General features: G+C 36.9%; 1 protein-coding gene across 1 annotated transcript; it reads right to left on the bottom strand.

Moving 5' to 3' along the window:
• Window positions 1–1237: 1237 nt before the first annotated feature.
• LOC141590144 (uncharacterized) lies at window positions 1238–4726 on the bottom strand. The gene is made up of 4 exons (XM_074410753.1): window positions 4592–4726; window positions 3790–4332; window positions 3442–3738; window positions 1238–3337 (listed from the first exon to the last, which is right to left on the bottom strand). The coding sequence occupies exons 1-4, from the start codon at window positions 4724–4726 to the stop codon at window positions 1238–1240; spliced, it is 3075 nt and encodes a 1024-aa protein (XP_074266854.1).
• Between the last annotated feature and the right edge of the window lie 11826 nt (window positions 4727–16552).

Raw genomic sequence — 16552 nt, 5'->3', positions numbered from 1 at the left:
CTTTCCCAGGTGGTTTCCTCCTGCGGAAGAAAGATTTCCGTGTTTTGATTATGGAATAACGGATTTTTCTTAATATTTTTTATGAATATTACGGGAAATATCTTGCCAAAGATTAAAAGATTAGGAATATGGAATAGAAATATCCGGAACATTCCAGAACATTCTGACTCGGCATTTTAACGGTTATCAGAAAATGAAGACGGTTTTAGACCCGGACTCCAAATGTACCCTGATTACTGCCAAAATGACTGTATTGGCGCGTAGATGACAATTAAGAGGTAGACATAAGTGTTTGAATGATCACTTGATGATAAACTTCCGAACTGTCACAAATCGTTCCGCGTATCAAACATGCGGCCCAATCATCACCGGGTGGTTTGCGGGAGGTGCAGAAATGAGGTATCTACATACCTCTGCGAATAAGTTAGCCGCGTCAAGCATTCTGAGCTAATTGGTAGAATACCTACGATTTAAACGATGTCTATAACGTATGGTAATTGTTTAAACTCTGGAGATTAGATTATGAGTCCTTTGAAGTGGCCAGTGTGTGGCACAGTTCCCTTTCCTTATTAGTAGTGTGTCTGATAAGTAAGGGAGGGTAGGGTGTTGGCAGCCCAATACACACGTTTGAACAGTGAAACAAAGTGGGGTACTTAGATGATTGTATGTTTAGGAAATGTGCTAAGGTGGGGCACATTTAGGACAGGGTAAGGGGTTGTGGAGTGAGTGAATAAATGTAGATTATGTATGTCATCAGTAAAAACCTCCCTATTACGTAAATTTTGAAATTGCGACTTTCAAACGAGCAGTAAAAAATCGATATTATCGTTGAAAATGGTACACTAAAACTAATCCGTATTACTTCTACTCAAACAGAAGTAAAATAAGATCTTGAAAACAATTTTAGAAATATTAAAAACAAACCCAAAAAAAGACACAATTTTAAACCTAAAAAATTGTCTTTTAATTAAACTATGAAATAAAAAAATGTAAGTGGTTTAACACACACTTGCCTCCCAATTACATTTTTGTGAAAAGCTACTATCCGTTTACAGTTTAAGGTGCATAATATCTGTTTCACACGAATGCCAATGCAAGGCAAATAAGTACATGCATTTCCCAACCACTTCACTCCAACTTACATTTTTATTTTTTTTGGTAGAATGTGAGCTTTTCATTAAAAAAAAACAATATTACAATATGATTTAATACAAATAGAAGCTACAAAAGCTGAATACTAAACATGAATATCCAAACTAAGTAGCCACTCCTTATCCCTTTGAGGCATAACAGTCTGAATTTTCTGAAGAATTCGTGCCTTGACTATAGATTGGAACTCCTTAATCACTCTTCTTGGTGTAGCTAGTGTTAAGGAGAGTCTGCATTCATTTCTGTGTTTCCAGATACAATACCAGGTAGCCATTAAAGTCATCCTAACCACAAGTTTCTGCAACTTTGTACAGTGCAAATTAGAACCAGATATCCTCCTGCATAACCATTGTTCAACCCCATCAATAATCTGTGAACTATACACACAGCTGCCAAACAGATGCTCAAGTGTCTCAGTAGCTTGTTCACAATCCACACAACTGTTGCTGTCACAAATCTGCACCTGGAACGGCTTATCCCTCAGTTGCAGACCCTTATGCTGTACCATCCATCCAACTAACGAATGTTTAGGTATGTTCCAAGCAGCCCAAACACTATTATACCACTGGACTAGGGGGTGTGGACCCTGTAACCAGTAGTAACCAGACTGAATAGAGTAGCCCCTAGCATCAGACTGCCAGTGACCACCCACAAAACCAGAGTTCAGAAGATCCTTAACTTTACAGATATTCCTCCAGTTCCAATTGGAATCAGGAGGAGGTTGATAACTATGCCAGTCAGCTCCCTTTAGATAGACATGATCAATCCATAGAACCCACAACCTGTCAGCTTTAGTATGTATCCAGTTAACTAATTTACCAACAGTAGCCTTGTTCCACACCTCTGCACTTTTTATATTCAGTCCACCTTCCTTCTTCCTACAACAGATTTTCTCCCAAGCTATCAGAGGTACCCTGTGATATTCAGACTCCCCACTCCAAAAGAAGTTTCTACAAATTGCTTCAATTCTACTAATAACACCTTTAGGGATAAGAAATATAGAAGCCCAATAATTATGGAGAGTATTTAACACAGAGTTAATTAAGACAAGCCTGCCTGCATAGCTTAATTTCCTTGCACAAATGCCCCTGATCTTATGAACCACCTTATCCAATAGCATATGACAATCAGATTTAGACAATCTGCCAGGTTGGATGGGCACTCCCAAATATTTGAATGGTAACACCCCTTGTTGGAATCCTGAAACCTGAACAACATCCATCCTCACTTCATTAGGGACCCCATTAAACACCGCCTCTGACTTAGCAGCATTGGCCCTCAAGCCAGAAGTTGCAGAGAAAGTAGATAAGGCCCTCAGTAGTAGCATAATTGACCTGATATCACCCTTACAGAACATTAGCAAGTCATCAGCAAAAAGAAGATGTGTCAACTTCAGGCTTTTACAAAGAGGATGATATCTAAAGTACCATCTTCTAGTGGCATACTCCATAACCCTAGTCAAGTATTCCATCCAAATGCAGAAGATGAGTGGGGAAATAGGATCTCCCTGCCTCAATCCTCTTTTGCCATGAAAATATCCAAAGTGTGAACCACTTAAATTAAGAGTAATGCAAAGCATAATCAACTTCCTAAAATGCTCAGGAAAGTTAAGAGCATCTAACATTTGGTCCACAAACTGCCACTCAATTGAATCATAGGCCTTCTGTAAGTCAAGCTTGAACATACATATTGGTGAAACCATTCCTCTATTATACATTCTAACCAGATCTTGACAAATGAGTATGTTTTCAAGTATACTCCTCCCCTTAACAAAAGCTCCTTGGTTCCTACTAATAATGTCTGGTAAAATCCTTGCTAGTCTATTGTACATAACCTTAGAAATTGCCTTATAGAGGACATTACAGCAAGAGATGGGTCTGAAGTGTTTAACACTTGTAGGTCTATCAATTTTAGGGATGAGAGTGATAACAGTTGAGTTAACCTGAATCAGAAGCCTCCCAGCCTCAAAAAAATTGATAACAGCAGCTCCAACCTCATCTCCTATAATATCCCATGCATCCTTATAGAATTGACTTGAGTAGCCATCAGGCCCAGGAGATTTACCATTAGGAATACTGAAGATGCATTGTTTCACCTCTTCTATAGTAACTGGCTGGGCAAGAATGAGCCAGTGTTCCTCAGTACAGTAAGGACCCCCAGTCACCACATTCTGCTGTACAGAGAGAGTCTGAGTATGAGAACCCAGCAGAACCTGGTAATATCCAAGAAAGCCATCTGGATATCAGCTCCCTCATTACAAAGTCTCCCATCCTTATCCTCAATTTGGAAGACCTTATTCATCATTGTTCTCTTTTTAATGGCATGATGGAAATAAGCAGTATTTAAGTCACCCTCAATAGACCACTGGACTTTAGCTTTCTGAGATAAGAAACTATCCCTTGCCACAGTAAGCTCCTTAAGATCCTTAGCTAAGTCCAATTCCTGTTGAATTAGATTTACATCCTCAGGATTATCCACCAAAGCTTGCTGAATATTAGCCAGAGCTAAACTAGCAATAGTAGTAGTGTTTTCAATATCAGAAAAGCAAGCAGTATTCAACCTCTTCAAAACTGGTTTGAGAGCTTTTAACTTCTTAATAACTCAAAACATTTTAGTGCCAGGGAAAGATCTACTCCAAACATGAAGCACACTAGGTTTGAATTCAGCAGCTGTGCCCCACATATTAAAATACTTAAAGTTTCTTTTTCCTCCCAAATCAGCTCTCATATGCACCACTGTACAAGGACAATGATCAAAAAGACCCTCAGGATGGAAATGTGCAATATAATCACCATACATAGCCATCCATTCAAGATTTCCCATTGCCCTGTCCAATCTGCTATACACTCTATCAGAAGCAGCCTGCTTATTAGACCAGGTGTAAAGTGCCCCTGTAGCAGAAATATCATCCATACAACATAAAGATACACATTCTTGAAACTGATCCATTTCAATCTCAGTAGTGTTTCCACCAAGTCTTTCAACAGGAGAAAGAACAATATTAAAATCACCAAGCCAGAGCCAAGGGTCAGTACAATTAGTAGCCACATGTTTAAGAAAATCCCACAGCTCCACCCTTTCATGTAAGTCATTAGAAGCATAAATCATTGTCAAATAAAAATTCCTATCATCAGTTTGAGACTGTACAAACATATGGATATATTGAGCATTATAAGCCAAGAACTGTATATCAAAACATTCAGATTTCCAAAAAAACCAGATTCTCCCCCCTTTATGCCACCTGCAGTTAGTGGTCACACTCCAACCATCACAAATAGAAGTAGGTCTCTTCAGTAAAGTACTAGGCTTTAGTTTAGTTTCTAGAAAACCAAATAAACCAGCTCCATTATTGTGCATAAACCATTTGACCACTTTCTGCTTATTCAGGTCATTAAGACCCCTAACATTCCAGAATCCAATACTATGCATCAGGAATGGTTACTGGAGGGTCCTTTCCACTCTCAACCACTCCCCCTCCAGGAGTAGCATTATTAACCAAGACATCAGCAAAAGTATATGGGCTAAATTTCCCAGACAATCTGACACCAGCCAACCCTCCTTGCCTATTGATCCTCATAATCTACTTAGCAGGTGTAGATTTGACTACAGGAGTCATTTTAACCTGACCCAAAGGAGGGAAAGCCTCAGGTGTAAGAATAGTAGGGGACTGAACACCAGTCTGAGCTTTCTGAATTGGCTTCCAAACTTGTTGTGGAACATTTTTTGATTTAGGTACACTTCCTGAACCCTGCTTCTTCCCTTTTTTAGGACCAGGCTTCCTGCACTGTGTAGCAAGATGACCTATACCAGTACAACTAGTACAGGTAATAGGTTCCCACTCATAAGAAACAGAAACATTAACCACCTTGCTATGTTCATCTAGAAACTTAACCACATTAGGCAAACTCTGATCCATTTTCAATTCTACCAAAACCCTCGCATAGCTTAACTGAACTTTATCAACAGTAGGTCCATCCAATTGAACAAAGTTCCCCACAAGACCAGCTATCTTAGGTAAGCATCTCCCCCAGAATTTCAGTGGTATACCAGCAAGACGAATCCAAACAGGGACCACATCAACCTTACCCTTCTCTAATTCAGACGAAACTTCCCAGGGTTTAATAACAATGGGTTTGTTGTCAAACAAATAATACCCAGATTTTAACAAAGCATCCCTACTACCCTGTTTAGTAAACCTAACAAGAAAAATTCCATTATCCAAGAACGACACTCTGTCAACGCCAAAATCCCCCCAAACATCATATACATAGTCCTCAATAAGCTTCCATGGCGGATTCGCGCCTAAAACATAACAAAAGACAGAGTTTTTCCAAAATTCTACCTCAGGTTGTATGTCCTCTGATGTAAACTGAAGCAGCTCCACCAACTCATCCTCCTCTGCAATAGGCTCCATGACCGGTTGATCTTTACCATTTCGTCTAAGCACCCACCCATCCTGGGAATTGATTTCTTCTTCCTCAGACAGGTTAAGGACAGGGATCCCCTGCATCTCATGTAAAGACCGCACCTTTGTAGCTTCTGCAGAAGTAGGAGCCCTAAAGGTAGGAACTTTAGGTCCCAGCTGTGAAGATCCTGCTCTAGAATTACCCAGCAACGCATTCTTAGCAACAGTAGCCGAAGATGAAGCTGAATTTTTTTGTAATGGCGAGAAACGGTTATGGTTATTGAGCTTAACGGCTGTCATATTTTTTAGGTTTCCTGAAATTTAGAGCTTTTCTCTCTCTAGCTTATCTCTCATCCTGGGAATTGATTTCTTTTATTTTTTTCTTAACTTACATTTTTATCTAAACCTACTACCCGTCTTAAATTTAAAATGGATATTAACTGTCTTAAATGAAATAATCTACATTAATAAATTTACAATATTTTTAACAAATTAGCCTTCTTTATGTCCCAACTAAGTAAATAGTTTGAATGGTAATACAATGTCAGACCACTAAGTAAATGACGTCAGCTAGATTAGACACTACCAACCGCTAGATTGACTATTACCTGTGCACCAGTCAGTTTCAGCCGGAATTTTGCAATTCTCTATGCACAGTTTAACATGTTAAATCATTACTAAGTGCTCTAATTGCCTCTTCATATTCTAGGTCACCCAACCAAATATTTACAGCTATAATCATTTCACCTTCTTCAAAACTTCAACCTCATTTATCTAAGGCCAAAAAAATATAATCAACCACTGCGTAAACAAAATTATGGCTCCATTCAAATGTCCACGACCCACCAACAAAAATGAATCCGACAAGAACAACTTTGTCAAAGACTACAAAGACTGGAAGGAGAAGACCTATGCATGCAAATATCTCTTCACAACTCATGATGTGGAAATGGCTACCCCGAATGGCACTGCAGTAGCACATGAATTCCTAACTTTAGAGGCAGCGATCACCTGTGTCTTTGAGAAACTCTGTAAAACTGATAAGAGAAGCATGTCACAAGTTTGCAAGTGTTGGGCTAAATGGTTCATCGTGGGGACAGATACGTCTAAGGTCAACCGAGATTATAACAGCCAACTGGTGAGGGAGAGTGATGATGGTATGATTACACAATCAAGGAAAAGAAAGGTGGTTCATCGGTTTTGCGCATGTGCATACTACGGAACGGACAAGGAAAAGCGGGCATATCACAAGAGAATGGAGAACAAAAAGAGAGCTCAAACCAGGTACGTGGACTATTACTCAAAATCATCTGGAAGTGAAGGATACTATGACTCAGATTGTTAGGTGGATTGTTGTTCCTACCACCTATCTTTTAAAAACTATGTTTTTTGGGGGAGGTTAGTTGAAGCTTATATAGCTTCAATTGTTAAATTTGTCCGCCAATGTAAATTATTTTGGATGCTTAAGTACTGGACTTGCCTTTGGGTTTACCATTGGCCATTTTGACCCATCTGTGGAATGTATAGTAACAATTTCTGTTTACATCTGGTTCCCTGATCACACACCATTTTAGATTAACCAGCAAAACTGCAAAAGGTATCCATTGATCAAAACAACGTTCGCAACTTTTAGGGGAGGATGGGGGAATGTAGATAATGGAAAGTTGTCTGCAGAACTATGATAACATAATAGCAAAATTGCAGAGTTTAGCTCTTCCTCAGAATCACAATTAGACAGTCCTTGCTTACTCAGATGAATTTGAAATTGATTTTATTGTTTAGAGCAGTACAACAATTACCTTAATTTGATATTTCCTTTGGTTACGTCGCGACATTAAGATGTTCATTTAGCCTATTAGTTTACTAATTACATGACACCCTTAAAAAAGTGGTTAGGTCTTTCGCTGTGTTTAGCCTAACACACTTCTACATTCATACATTCATAAGACGTCTGCTAGGATAGTAATATGCTTAATTTGTTGTGGAAAACAATAGGTTGCTTGTGTTGTTTCTGCCTGAATTGCATTCTTCGCCTGGCTAATAATGTCTGGTGATGATGCCATTCAGACTAAATTTGACATGAATTGCAGCATCAAATTGTGCCAGGTTCTGATTGAGCAGCTAACTATGCATTGTTAGGTTCTACTGCCAGGCCAAATTCTTTAATAATTAAGTTACTCACAGTATGCTTGTTGGTGATTTCTTTTGGTTTTGGGAAAGGTTATTGAGTTTTAATGGGATGGTTTGGTGACTACATTAAGATGGTTATTCAACCTATTAGTTTGCTAAGTAGATGACCCCTTAACAAAGGAGTTGGGTCTTTCACCATGTTGCAGTTGCGTCATGTATCAGAGACATTTGATAATCCGAAGTTGGTTACAATATGCTTGGTCATTATTTATTAATTTTTTAGGTAATTTTATAAAGTTTTTCTGGGATGGTTTAGTGCTGACACTAAGACAGACATTTAGCGTATTAGTTTAATAAGTAGATGTGTCGCTTAACAAAGGGGTTTGGTCTTTAGCGCTGTTAGGTTTAATGCTCATATGCCATTCGAAATTAAATGATGTAAACGAAAGTGATAGAAAATTTGCCTGAAAAGGTATCTTTGCCCGCATATTAATGTCTGCGATGGTGAAAGTCGGGCAATATTCCACATGTATAGCATCATTCATCAACTGCAGCTGTGCACTTCAAAATTCCGCACTGCCCGTCTAAGAGACCCAGATTCTATAGATTGCGTCATGTCTGGCATCTTCCTTAGCAAGATAGAGCCCAATTTTTTAAAACATCTTTTGTTTATATTGGCGTAGCTTACATTGAGAGACATTCGCATGACCAATTTGTGAACTGAATGTGCCGCACGCAAAAGGATGCAGAGGCCAATACGTCCGTAAGAGCTTCATCATAGCCAGAGCTAACCTAATTAACCAAGGCTTTTGCGTAGGCAAAATTAAACCACTTCAGAAGTGAAAAACATTCACTGAATAATCATGGCCGCACTTCAAACAACAAATAAAAACTGCGAGACGACCTTCTATCAGAACCCAATCATTTCACCGAGAACATCAATTTCCAAATACATTCATACATATAGGTTAATACAGCCACCGATGATAGATGTAGCCGTGCAGGGGCCGTCGACTAGGTACCAATAGAAGATGCAGCTACAAACACAACAAAGCCGGTCGAGCGATTCAGAAACTATGATTATATATGCTAATGATGTTGCCGGTTTGCTCAAAATGTCTGACTACCAAATATCGACAATCAAATTTACAAAAAATATACAAAGTATACAATGCATTTCTAAAATTCAAGGCCGTAATTAAATCCACTAATAAACTAAATCGTATTAACAGGATAGCAATGTAACATTCAGGCGTTCTATTGACCATTGACGCATGAAGTTCAGTCATTAAGCTACAATCATATACCTTCCAAAGATTTATTTTTAAAAGTTAGAGGCTGCTAAATGACTTTATTGCCAACCATCCATATTGACAATGTACAATTGTTGAACAGAATGAACAGACTATGCACCATGTTATTACAGCAACAATTTCAAATTACTCAATGTACAAACCCACAAAAGTGATATCTTAATTCCCAACAAACCCACAAGAAATCCATGTCAGATACAGTGAATCAAAGTGCAGGCATAAGTTAGGGTAATACATGTACAATTAAATGTAAACCAATGAATTACATTATCACATTTAACCGTTCTCTAAATGTATACATTAACAACCATTCAATTACAGCAAATCAATGCTATTCACATAACCACATAATCAGTCATTTACGAAAAGAAATTCAAGGCCAAACATTGAATATGGAAAAATTATAAACAACCATTGCCTGCATTTAAAAACGGTTCAAATTACCAGAGTTAGATTCAACGCACAAAAATACAAGATAAACAAATTTAGCCCTATATATAATCTTTAAAGTATTTACTATTAATCACATCATCCGACTTATTATCCAGAATCCAGAAGTTAACATCGTCACTTATCCAAGCAAAATGGCCAATTTATTTGTATTCCCATACACCTGCATTCTGGCTAATGTGCCTGGGATAATGCGTGAAGGACAATACGTACCGTAGAATCTACAGAAATTCGCTAACACCCTCGACAACCACGGCTACCGCATTGATGGTTTGGGCATTCCTAATTCTACACAGGCCGCACATTTCAATGGCATTGTGCGTATTGAATTTGGTGAAGATGAAACCGCTTGCAAATTGGCATTCAAATTAGCAGAAAAATTTGACGAGGTTGGTCGTGGAAGGGCCGAATATTATGCAGCGTCCAAACCAAATCAGGGTCCATATCTTTGGATTGCGACAAAACAAGATGCAGAGCACTTTGGATGTACGCCTTTATGCAAAAAGGTACCCTATGCATTGAAGAAAGCAGAGAGAGACCTCGCTGAAGCCGATAACATATGTATCGTTAACTACATAAATGTAGCAATTTGAACTACAAACACCTTCAATTTGCTTTAATATCAATGCAACTTTAATTAATAGTTTCATTTATATCAATTCTTATCTTGATAATTTTAAAAAAATTCATTAATATTTCAAGATTTATGTTAAATCAAGGCTTCCTTTTTACCGTCCACAAATTCCATTATACTACAACCAAGAACATTGTTTGTCTAATGACGAAAACACTTACGATGGCAAACATAATATATTAAAGATTCTTATACGACGTGTTCTAAACTTCTCAAAGTTTAGGGAGATATGAATCATTAATATCAAAACAAAATGTAATTGCCAAATTTTAATACAAAATCGTTGTTTCGTTACGAACTCAAGCTTCAGATAACGACAAACGCTCAACAATTACACTCTCAGAAACTAACTCCAGTTTTTCAATTATGTTAACAGGTAGAAACTTACTTACAGCATAGTCGGAATCATAACAATAATACATTAAGCAACGTAAAACAAAAGCGATAAAAATATCTTGGGGTGCCGCGCGCATCGCACGCGGGGCAACCAACTAGTTTTATATAAATACCAAACTCGTGCTCTATTATTGGGTTATTGCTATTATTTCGGATCTAAGCACTCTCTAATTACGGTATTACTAATATTTCTTTAGGTATTGTTGATTCAAAGTTTTATTTTATTCATTTGCTCTCTTAATCATCTTATTATGTTTTTAATTATGTTTTCTATTCATCTTATTATTATTGTTGTTATTAGTATGAGTAGCTAATCTTATAATCTAGGGTGAATGGAGATCTAGCTTGTTAGAAAGGGGTAATTAATGAATTGACAGTTAAATTGCTTCTTTCTTGTTGTTCCGTTATTGTTTTGAATCTAGTTGATTGATTAATTAGTATTGCAAACTAGGATTTTTACCGATCGGGTTAAGACTAGTATAGGTGGCGATAACTGAATAGAACTAATGTAATTATAGCGACCGTATGTTAAGTTTAGATCTAAAGGCATATTTGAGTCAACCGATCATATGACCTTAAACAACATAAGTTGCTCTGTTAATGAATTAAATCCAATCTTGGATAACTACCTAGTGAACCTGATCCCATGATCTTTTAATCTTATTGAATTTGTTGTTTACTTTATTGCAATTAGTTTTAGCAAACCAATCAAATCCTTCAAGAAAACTGTTAATTTAAGACGGACTCAAACATTAATAAACTAGAACAAATACCTCGTCTCCCTATGGATTCAACCCTTCTTACCACTAGCTATTAGTTGGTAGTAATTTAGGTTTATTTTAATATAGGTGATATGACTTTAGCCTTATCAGTGGGTACGTTTTTGTAGATGCATCCTATTATGTGCTTTTAAGCTTAGTGTTTCGATGTATCAAAATTGACCTTTCTTGCCTTGCAATAGGACACTATACCTCATGAATGTCAAATTGTGAGATGAAAGGCTACGGGTGTAGCTAAACCCGAATCATATTATGTAATAAAGCAGTTTTGCTATTCGTTTATCTTTTTATTAAGAGTCTTTAGTTTAGTATTATGAACTTACTCGAGGACGAGTAATGTTTAAGTTTGGGGAAATTTGATATATTACTATTTTTTTCCGATTATCCCTCCCTTTACTATGCATTTTGATACGATTTGATGAGATTATATATTTGTTGGTTGCATTTTGCACTCTTTTCGTTTCTATTAGTTTTTATCATAATATGTAGGTACATGGCTGAAAGAGGAGGTTTGGGAAAGCTAATGATGCATGTAAGAAGGAGGGAACAAAGCAAGAAAAGCTCCCCGGCCGACGCCCGACAGTGGTCCAGCTGGAGAGACACCTCGCTAAGGAGATGTGAAGAAGAGAAGACTCCCTCACCGGTAGGCCGATTGCCAGTCCACGAGCTAGGAAACCTCTCTTGAAGATTTAGAAAGAGTTAAAGTCCAAAGTAAAAATGGCTCATTTGGCACGGGTGAAAGGCGACGGCACGGTTGGTCGTCGCCGCTTCGCAATTTTTTAATCTCCACTAATTTAGAACCCTAGTCCTTGGAACACTATATATATATATATATATATATATATATATATATATATATATATATATATATATATATATATATATATATAGGCCGAATCCGGTGAGGCCGTTAATTATGGCGAGTAGGTAGGCCTCACCAAATTCCTTCATTAATCCTTCATTATATGGACTAACTTCCTATTATTCATTAAATTTGAAAATTTAGAGGTCACTCCAAATCTTTTCATTTAGCCCAAAATACTTTCTCTCACTAAAATATTATATCATATAATAGCCCAATTACACAATATCTCTCTAAAATATAACAAACAAAATCGTTTTCTGAAAATTCTTCATCAAGCAAACTCGTCGTTCAACGGAAATTTTTCAGCAAGCGAGCTCATCAATTTGTTCATCGATTGTTCGTGGATTTCATCAAAACAACATTCAACAACGTTGATTAAAGTAATTTCAGAAGAAAAATCGAGTAATTTTCAGGTAATTTCATAATTTTCATCAAAATTGAGTATATTCATACAATTCTGTCAATTCACTCATAAATTGATGATATCAGGTTCGAATTTGATAAAATTGAACGATTTTGTAAATAGAACGTTCGAATTTGACCAATATTTTGAGCGATTTCCTTTTTCTCAATTGCTATGCTATGGAGATTGTTTGTGGATTTCGTAGTACTTACTAAATTGTTTTTGACGATTTTGCAGCTCTAATTGCTATGGAGATTGTAGATATCACAATGACCGATGATAATAGTGTTATTGAATCAGGTATATCGTTTTTTATGTAATTTTTGTAAAATCTCATGTTTTCTGATTCAATTTGCATTTGTCAAAATTTCTGCTCGATTATTATGGAATATATGGATCGATATTGTATCTCAGTTTTTTTGCAAGGTTTAGTTTATGAATTGAGTTGAATTTGTGAATCTTAGAACCTAATTGTGTGACTGTAAGAGTTGGTTGAATTGTTACTGTAAGAGTTATCAATTGAGTAGATTTTGTTGTTTGGTGAATCTCAGACCTTATTTTGTGAATCTCAAGCCTAGTTTAGTGAATCTTAGAGCTTGTTTTGTGAAACTTGGTCATCATAAGTGGTTAGAATCACCTTTTCTACTCTTTTACTTATTTTGTGAATCTTAGACCTTATTTTGTGAATCTCAGACCTTACTCAGTGAATCTTAGCAAGTGATGATAGTGTGATAATTAATTAAAACATAATATTCAGAAAACTTAAAAATCTTGTAATTTTTCATCACATAAAATTTCGCAGGTTCATGGCTTTCGAATTAACTAAACAACAACATTCAAAAATAAAATAAAATGAAAAGCTGAAAAATTAAGCAAGATTGATATTTGTTTAGTTTATCAATCACCCCTATTTGTTCGAGGCAATGCACATAGAGCAATATTGATATAGCTATAGGTGCAGCATTCATCTGCATCAGCGAGTGATCTTCCTGCATGTTTAGATGAATATGGGACTCTTCTACATATTGGAGTGTAGTTAAAATATTTTGAATCAAGCCTTGATGCTACCCATAGAAAGGGCCCCTGAACTCGGGAATAGGTAGCCAGCCATTTAGATCTAGTACGCCCAAATTGCTCGAACTTCTCCTGCAACTTAAAAGCCTGTTTGCAGCTAGTGTCATTTGTGCCAAATTGAATTAGTACTAATCCCATAAAATGACAAGTCTGCCTGCACATAACAGGCACCAAAGACTCTATCTCATAACCTTGTTTGCAGCTAGTGTCATTTTATTGTTTAGAGCAGTACAACAATTACCTTAATTTGATATTTCCTTTGGTTACGTCGCGACATTAAGATGTTCATTTAGCCTATTAGTTTACTAATTACATGACACCCTTAAAAAAGTGGTTAGGTCTTTCGCTGTGTTTAGCCTAACACACTTCTACATTCATACATTCATAAGACGTCTGCTAGGATAGTAATATGCTTAATTTGTTGTGGAAAACAATAGGTTGCTTGTGTTGTTTCTGCCTGAATTGCATTCTTCGCCTGGCTAATAATGTCTGGTGATGATGCCATTCAGACTAAATTTGACATGAATTGCAGCATCAAATTGTGCCAGGTTCTGATTGAGCAGCTAACTATGCATTGTTAGGTTCTACTGCCAGGCCAAATTCTTTAATAATTAAGTTACTCACAGTATGCTTGTTGGTGATTTCTTTTGGTTTTGGGAAAGGTTATTGAGTTTTAATGGGATGGTTTGGTGACTACATTAAGATGGTTATTCAACCTATTAGTTTGCTAAGTAGATGACCCCTTAACAAAGGAGTTGGGTCTTTCACCATGTTGCAGTTGCGTCATGTATCAGAGACATTTGATAATCCGAAGTTGGTTACAATATGCTTGGTCATTATTTATTAATTTTTTAGGTAATTTTATAAAGTTTTTCTGGGATGGTTTAGTGCTGACACTAAGACAGACATTTAGCGTATTAGTTTAATAAGTAGATGTGTCGCTTAACAAAGGGGTTTGGTCTTTAGCGCTGTTAGGTTTAATGCTCATATGCCATTCGAAATTAAATGATGTAAACGAAAGTGATAGAAAATTTGCCTGAAAAGGTATCTTTGCCCGCATATTAATGTCTGCTGATGGTGAAAGTCAGGCAATATTCCACATGTATAGCATCATTCATCAACTGCAGCTGTGCACTTCAAAATTCCGCACTGCCCGTCTAAGAGACCCAGATTCTATAGATTGCGTCATGTCTGGCATCTTCCTTAGCAAGATAGAGCCCAATTTTTTTAAAACATACTGTTTATATTGGCGTAGCTTACATTGAGAGACATTCTGCATGACCAATTTGACGAACTGAATGTGCCGCACGCAAAAGGATGCAGAGGCCAATACGTCCGTAAGAGCTTCATCATAGCCAGAGCTAACCTAATTAACCAAGGCTTTTGCGTAGGCAAAATTAAACCACTTCAGAAGTGAAAAACATTCACTGAATAATCATGGCTGCACTTCAAACAACAAATAAAAAACTGCAGTACGACCTTCTATCCAGAACCCAATCATTTCACCGAGAACATCAATTTCCAAATACATTCATACATATAGGTTAATACAGCCACCGATGATAGATGTAGCCGTGCAGGGGCCGTCGACTAGGTACCAATAGAAGATGCAGCTACAAACACAACAGCAGTGCAGGCCAGTTCAGAAACTATGATTATATATGCTAATGATGTTGCCAGTTTGCTCAAAATGTACAGCTACCAAATATCGACAATCAAATTTACAAAAAATATACAAAGTATACAATGCATTTCTAAAATTCAAGGCCGTAATTAAATCCACTAATAAACTAAATCGTATTAACAGGATAGCAATGTAACATTCAGGCGTTCTATTGACCATTGACGCATGAAGTTCAGTCATTAAGCTACAATCATATACCTTCCAAAGATTTATTTTTAAAAGTTAGAGGCTGCTAAATGACTTTATTGCCAACCATCCATATTGACAATGTACAATTGTTGAACAGAATGAACAGACTATGCACCATGTTATTACAGCAACAATTTCAAATTACTCAATGTACAAACCCACAAAAGTGATATCTTAATTCCCAACAAACCCACAAGAAATCCATGTCAGATACAGTGAATCAAAGTGCAGGCATAAGTTAGGGTAATACATGTACAATTAAATGTAAACCAATGAATTACATTATCACATTTAACCGTTCTCTAAATGTATACATTAACAACCATTCAATTCTGACAAATCAATGTTATTCACATAACCACATAATCAGTCATTTACGAAAAGAAATTCAAGGCCAAACATTGAATATGGAAAAATTATAAACAACCATTGCCTGCATTTAAAAACGGTTCAAATTACCAGAGTTAGATTCAACGCACAAAAATACAAGATAAACAAATTTAGCCCTATATATAATCTTTAAAGTATTTACTATTAATCACATCATCCGACTTATTATCCAGAATCCAGAAGTTAACATCGTCACTTATCCAAGCAAAATGGCCAATTTATTTGTATTCCCATACACCTGCATTCTGGCTAATGTGCCTGGGATAATGCGTGAAGGACAATACGTACCGTAGAATCTACAGAAATTCGCTAACACCCTCGACAACCACGGCTACCGCATTGATGGTTTGGGCATTCCTAATTCTACACAGGCCGCACATTTCAATGGCATTGTGCGTATTGAATTTGGTGAAGATGAAACCGCTTGCAAATTGGCATTCAAATTAGCAGAAAAATTTGACGAGGTTGGTCGTGGAAGGGCCGAATATTATGCAGCGTCCAAACCAAATCAGGGTCCATATCTTTGGATTGCGACAAAACAAGATGCAGAGCACTTTGGATGTACGCCTTTATGCAAAAAGGTACCCTATGCATTGAAGAAAGCAGAGAGAGACCTCGCTGAAGCCGATAACATATGTATCGTTAACTACATAAATGTAGCAATTTGAACTACAAACACCTTCAATTTGCT

This window comes from Silene latifolia, chromosome 7, assembly GCF_048544455.1.
Source record: "Silene latifolia isolate original U9 population chromosome 7, ASM4854445v1, whole genome shotgun sequence".
NCBI classification, from domain to species: Eukaryota; Viridiplantae; Streptophyta; class Magnoliopsida; order Caryophyllales; family Caryophyllaceae; genus Silene; species Silene latifolia.
Note: the sequence above shows the minus strand (reverse complement) of the source record. Positions and strands in the feature narration are given on the sequence as shown.

Coding starts and splice junctions, on each gene's coding strand:
- LOC141590144 (XM_074410753.1), bottom strand. CDS start 4,726: ATGAGGATCAATAGGCAAGGAGGGTTGGCTGGTGTCAGATTGTCTGGG. Junction 4,333..4,591: donor AGAGTGGAAAGGACCCTCCA/GTAACCATTCCT, acceptor TTTGATATACAG/TTCTTGGCTTATAATGCTCA. Junction 3,338..3,441: donor AGAGAACAATGATGAATAAG/GTCTTCCAAATT, acceptor TCTCATACTCAG/ACTCTCTCTGTACAGCAGAA.